Source organism: Raphanus sativus, unplaced genomic scaffold (assembly GCF_000801105.2).
Source record: "Raphanus sativus cultivar WK10039 unplaced genomic scaffold, ASM80110v3 Scaffold2619, whole genome shotgun sequence".
Taxonomy (NCBI): domain Eukaryota; kingdom Viridiplantae; phylum Streptophyta; class Magnoliopsida; order Brassicales; family Brassicaceae; genus Raphanus; species Raphanus sativus.
In genome coordinates, this window is record NW_026617927.1 from 1 (window position 1) to 5,156 (window position 5,156).

At 34.2% G+C, this 5,156-nt stretch overlaps 1 protein-coding gene across 1 annotated transcript; it reads left to right on the forward strand.

Annotated features, from left to right (window-relative positions):
* Positions 1-2,805: 2,805 nt before the first annotated feature.
* Positions 2,806-4,753, forward strand: LOC108806238 (protein TRIGALACTOSYLDIACYLGLYCEROL 4, chloroplastic). Its single transcript, XM_018578292.2, has 5 exons — positions 2,806-3,107; positions 3,195-3,447; positions 3,531-3,891; positions 3,964-4,301; positions 4,391-4,753. Exons 1-5 carry the CDS (start codon positions 2,848-2,850, stop codon positions 4,586-4,588), a joined length of 1,410 nt encoding a protein of 469 aa, XP_018433794.1. The 5' UTR covers positions 2,806-2,847; the 3' UTR covers positions 4,589-4,753.
* The last annotated feature ends 403 nt before the right edge of the window (positions 4,754-5,156 follow it).

The window sequence follows — 5,156 nt, forward strand, 5'->3', positions numbered from 1 at the left end:
TTGCCAACTTATTATCAGAGTGCCTACCCTCAACTTTGCCTGGTGAAGTCATATATTGGCCAAAAACATAGAACATGCATGTAACGATGAATATGAATGCAGTGCCGGACTAACCTTTCATACTGTCCAATCAAAATTTAAAAACTATGTCTTTGTATAGATTTTATCAATATCGTAAAACAGTAGAAAATAACGTAATTCATTAAAAATTTCAAAACATATAATCTATTTATAAAAACAGTGATATTATATATACTTATTGTTAGAAATATAATTTTACTTACATTATTCTACAAAATCATCGACTAGAATAATATAGTCAAGTCTTTAAACCATAATCATTTCAATTGATAATATAACTAATTTAATTTTTTTGGTTATATGGAAGACCGCAAATAATTTTATTAGCATCAATTTCGAAAAATTTCCCCACCTGTGGCAAATACACCGAAATGGTCAACAATATACGATAAACCATTTATGTGTTTCGAACTTTTTCGTACATTGATTATCAAAGAATCTTTAGTTTCTTAAACAAATCATCACCAATTATATATGAAAGCGTAACATTCTTTAAATAAACTTCCAGATTCAAACATGATGCCCTCAAAATATCTTCGCTTGCATCTATTAAATTTTTAAAAATTAAACAAAAATTCAAAATTTTGGAATTGTTCACGTCTGAATTCAAGAGAAATTAGAACTACAGCTTTAACAAATTTTATTCTAACTAAAAATTCTTAGTAAATTATTATATTTTAATAAGAAAACCTACAAGATTCATTTACTTATAGATATAATAATTTTTAAAAAATAAAATATGCCCTACCAATTTGGATGTCTTAATTCGCTGCTGCTTAGGTGGCTTGCCTTCTGGACCGGTTCTGTATGAATTTTTAAATAAATCCTCTCGTTCTTAGTGACAGCTTTATCTATGTAAATACATGTTAATTACTTGCTACAGTTTTTTAACTTTCAAGGGATAAAATTTTTCTTCCTTTGGAGGATATCATATGTTCATTCCATGGGGGGTTACTATATACTCCCTCTGTTTTTTAAAGATGTATGTTTTGGTGTTTTCACACATATTAAGAAAATATATTAACTATACATCATTTTTAGAAATTATCAAATTCCAATGCATTTTAACCAAAAGTCTTTCAATAAATTCAATCAATTTTATTGAAATTTGCAATTTTTGTATAAGAACATAAAAAATACATCTTTGTGAAACAATTTATTTTTCTAAAACATCTATCTTAAAAAAACAGAGGGAGTATTAGAACTAAACGCTAATTTTCTAATACATTTGATTTTCGATGCGGTTATGATAGCGGGAAATCAGTCAATCACTAAGATGCTCGTTGGTGGCTAGATGGTTTAGCTCTAGTAGATTATTTGTTTACAATGATTCACTAGAATTTTGTATCTGATATCACGAAAATAACATCCCTGATCACAAGCATAAAAGTATTGTATGCGGAAGCATTTGATTCGAATTTTTTTGGTTTGTTTTCTGCATTTGTTATCAATAAATCACAGGTTTATCAAATTATATTTGCCAAAACATAAACCAGAGTTTGATATATATCTTAAATGCGTGATAAGAATGTATATAGAGAAAAAAGGACATAATAAACTCACAGACTTAACGAATTATGATTACATTTATTGGAATCATCACGTAGAAACACACATGCTACGAAATAAGAACAAATTTTCTTCCAAACTACTAGTATGTAGAAGAAGGCAACTTCTATAATTGGTACGTTTAAAGAAACTGAAGAAGAAGGTGATGGAATCAGTCACGAGTCTCGTGAAACCTTCTGATGAAATCAGTGGATTTCCTGTTAATAGCAGGTTCGACAACGTACCAATTATAGAAGTTGCCTTCACTATCTTCACCATACATCTCGTCGTCCGTTCCTCCCGGGTTTAATCTCTGTCTTCTCCTCCACCATGCCTTGAAGCTGCCGAAGAAGCCAAACAAGAAACGCCAAGAACCTCCCATTATAATCCTTTAGAAAAAAACGAAAAACGTTAAGAGAGAGATGTACTTTGCTTGTATATGTCTAAAGATGCATATAAGCATGTGAGTGAACGTGAGGTCTGATGGTTTAGGGTTCAAAACACAAGGTCTTTCTTTATAGAAGGCTGACTAAGCTGGAATCCTAGAGGAACCATGCACGAAACACCCGTCGCCCACCAACCAATAAAATACTCTTTCTGTTTCAAGTTAATTTTTGTTGTAATGTTATAATAAAGAAGTATCTTTTTTTTTTCCAATACAGTTTTTTCATTGATTTATTTTTTAAATATTAATTAAATTATTTTAAATAATAAATATAGATTTCTAATAATTAAATTAGAGAAAAAATTGATATTAAACTATTTTAAAATTTTGTGTGAGATAACCTAAACGACACATAAGCATTGGTAACATAATTTTTTTAACGATAATTCATTATGCTATTACAATTATGATATGAAAAAAATTACATAAACGATTCGACAACCGACAACCAGAATTTTGAATCTAAATTTATCTGTAAGAAATTGCATAGAACCCTAAACATGGATGTAAAATTTTTAAACATTAATCATTAGACTACGGTGCTTCAATAACATAAGTTTAAGTAAACAAAATTTATCATAATCAATTTGATAATAGCAGACCAACATTTGTCACTGAACAAAAAAAAACAGCACGCATTTTGCTTGTGCGACCCTAAAACGTCAGGGTCTCCTCCGAGCCAATCCAGAAAAAAAAAACAAAGAGATTAACGAATAAGTTCGGTCATCTCGAGGTTCTTCAACTAGAAATCGGAAAAAAAAAAGCCGACGGCGATGAACAGACTGAGATGGGTCGGAGAGGGAGACATATGGGAGCTAGACAAGTCGACTCCCGTGACACTCGAAGCCACGGCACGTGCCGTTTCAAACGACCCTCTCCCTCTAGGTCTCTCAAGAGGAACTCGTCTCTCTCGCCCAAAGCAAGCCGAGTTCTTCCACCGCTTCATGGCCACACCTCTCATCCCTTCCTTCTCCCCTCTCGCTGGTGGCCTCTCTCTCCAAAAGGTCCTCACTTTCCCTTTCCCCAACAACTGGTAACAACCGAACTTAAAAAAAAAATCTCACCTTTTAATCCTGATTCTGTCGGTAAATGTTGGTTTTTGTTTTGTAATGTTCCAAAGGTTTGTGTCTCTTCTGGGTCAGTTCGATGTTCAGAGATTCGTGTCTGAGGTTAAAAAGAGTGAGGCTTTTGTTCGTGGGTCAGCTTCTCGGTTAAGCACACTTGGCAAGCAGTTAAAGGATAAGTCTTTGTACGCGTTAGGTTTCTGCTCTGAGCTGTTGTTGACACCAGAGGATACTCTGCTTCTTAGCTATGATACTTACAAATGTGATCCTAACAAGAATCCAAGAGCTAAAGCTGTCTTCAATCACAAGGCAATTCCTTTTTTTTTTTGCTTTACCTTCTTGTTGTCTCTTTAACAGAATGTGATTAGTGATGCTTACTTTTTTTTTTTCAGTTTCCACTTCACAATCTGACAGCAGAAGCGGTTTGGCCTGGACTATATGTGGATAAAGAGGGTGAATATTGGGATGTACCTTTTTCAATGGCTATTGATCTAGCTTCTCTTCCTGCTGAGTCTGGTCTAAGTTACCATTTATGTTTGCATCATAACAGTGGATCTCCCAAGAAGTTTAGTTCTGTTGATGCTGTGGAAGTGCCTCCTCCGGCTTCTCTGCTTCCTGGTTTGTCTCTGAAATCCGCGTTTTCTTATAGAGCCAACATGGATCTCTGGAGAGGTATCACTCCAAAGCTAGAAGCCTGCAAGCCCTATGACATCTTTCTCAGTAGTCCTCATGTCTCAGTATCTGGGATCATCGGTATGATAAAGTTTCTTAGACTCTGTTTCAGAAGCATTGGGATGTTATTACTAACTTCCTTTGATTCAACAGGTAGTGTGATGACTGCAGCGTTTGGTGAAAATTCAATCAGAACAAAACTTGAGAAGGACTCTGAAGGTGTTGGAGGATTCTCTCTTCATTTACCATCAGTAAACTCCGGATTCATGGCTGATGCCTTGGGACGTGCGTCGCTCACAGCTCAGTATGGAAACTTTCAGAAGCTCTTCTTTGATCTCACCCGTTTCCACGCTAGACTAGACTTCCCTCATGGTCTGAGGTTCCTTACCGGTGCCACTAGTGTCGCACAAGAACTTTTGAATTCTCGGCAGCCTAGTTTAGAAGCGTTTCAGAAAATCTGCCCGGAAGTATCAGTATCTCTGCAGCAACAGGTAAAAGAAAGCATGACTATCTTGCTATCTCTGATTTATTAAGTTTTCAGCTACTTGATTCATAAGGCTTGTATGGATTTTTGTTGCAGATTGTTGGACCTTTCAGTTTAAGAGCTGAGTCTGGAATTCAGATTGATCTGAAAAATGAAGGTAACCCTGTGACTATACATAACGCAACTTTTGCCATCGAATATGCTCTCCAAGTGCTTGCTTCTGCCAAGGCTGTCGCGTGGTACTCACCAAAACAGGGAGAATTCATGATTGAACTTCGCTTCTACGAGACATAGCATAATTTGCACAAAAATGCATGAGGTTTTGCATGACAGACCTTGTGAAGATTGTAACAAATTTATACTCGTTTTCATCAAATTGTTACAGAATCTGAAATGACCATAAACAGATTACATGTTCTTAGTAGCATCAGTTCTTACTTATATTCATAACCAAATGTATTTTTTAGTCCAATTTGAACAGACAGTTCAGCTTAAATTGTTTTAAATCAGTAAATTCATTTAAATATGGCAAATCAATCTTTTTAACAACAATAACTAAACTAATTAGATGTACCACCAATTCAGATAACTAAAATGGAGATACATAATCAATGTATAACACACTCACTACATGAAAGTTTGTTTACCATTGTAGTATGTGCTTTTATTATATGTCTGATCAAGACATTAGAATTTTTTATTATTGTCAAAATTTATTTATATGAAAATAAATGATGGGACATTCTTCTAGTGTTGTGGCGACATAACTCTAGCTAAAAACATTTCTGATCTATATGATTTGGTGTAAATTAACTTAAATCAATTTAAACATATGTAAATCAATTCTAATCGGTTAAAATAA

Excerpts from the sequence above, each read along its gene's own strand:
- LOC108806238 (XM_018578292.2), top strand. The coding sequence starts at position 2,848 with ATGAACAGACTGAGATGGGTCGGAGAGGGAGACATATGGGAGCTAGAC. Across the intron at positions 3,448-3,530 it reads AAGCTGTCTTCAATCACAAG|TTTCCACTTCACAATCTGAC; the intron begins GCAATTCCTTTT and ends TTTTTTTTTCAG. Across the intron at positions 3,892-3,963 it reads CTCAGTATCTGGGATCATCG|GTAGTGTGATGACTGCAGCG; the intron begins GTATGATAAAGT and ends TTGATTCAACAG.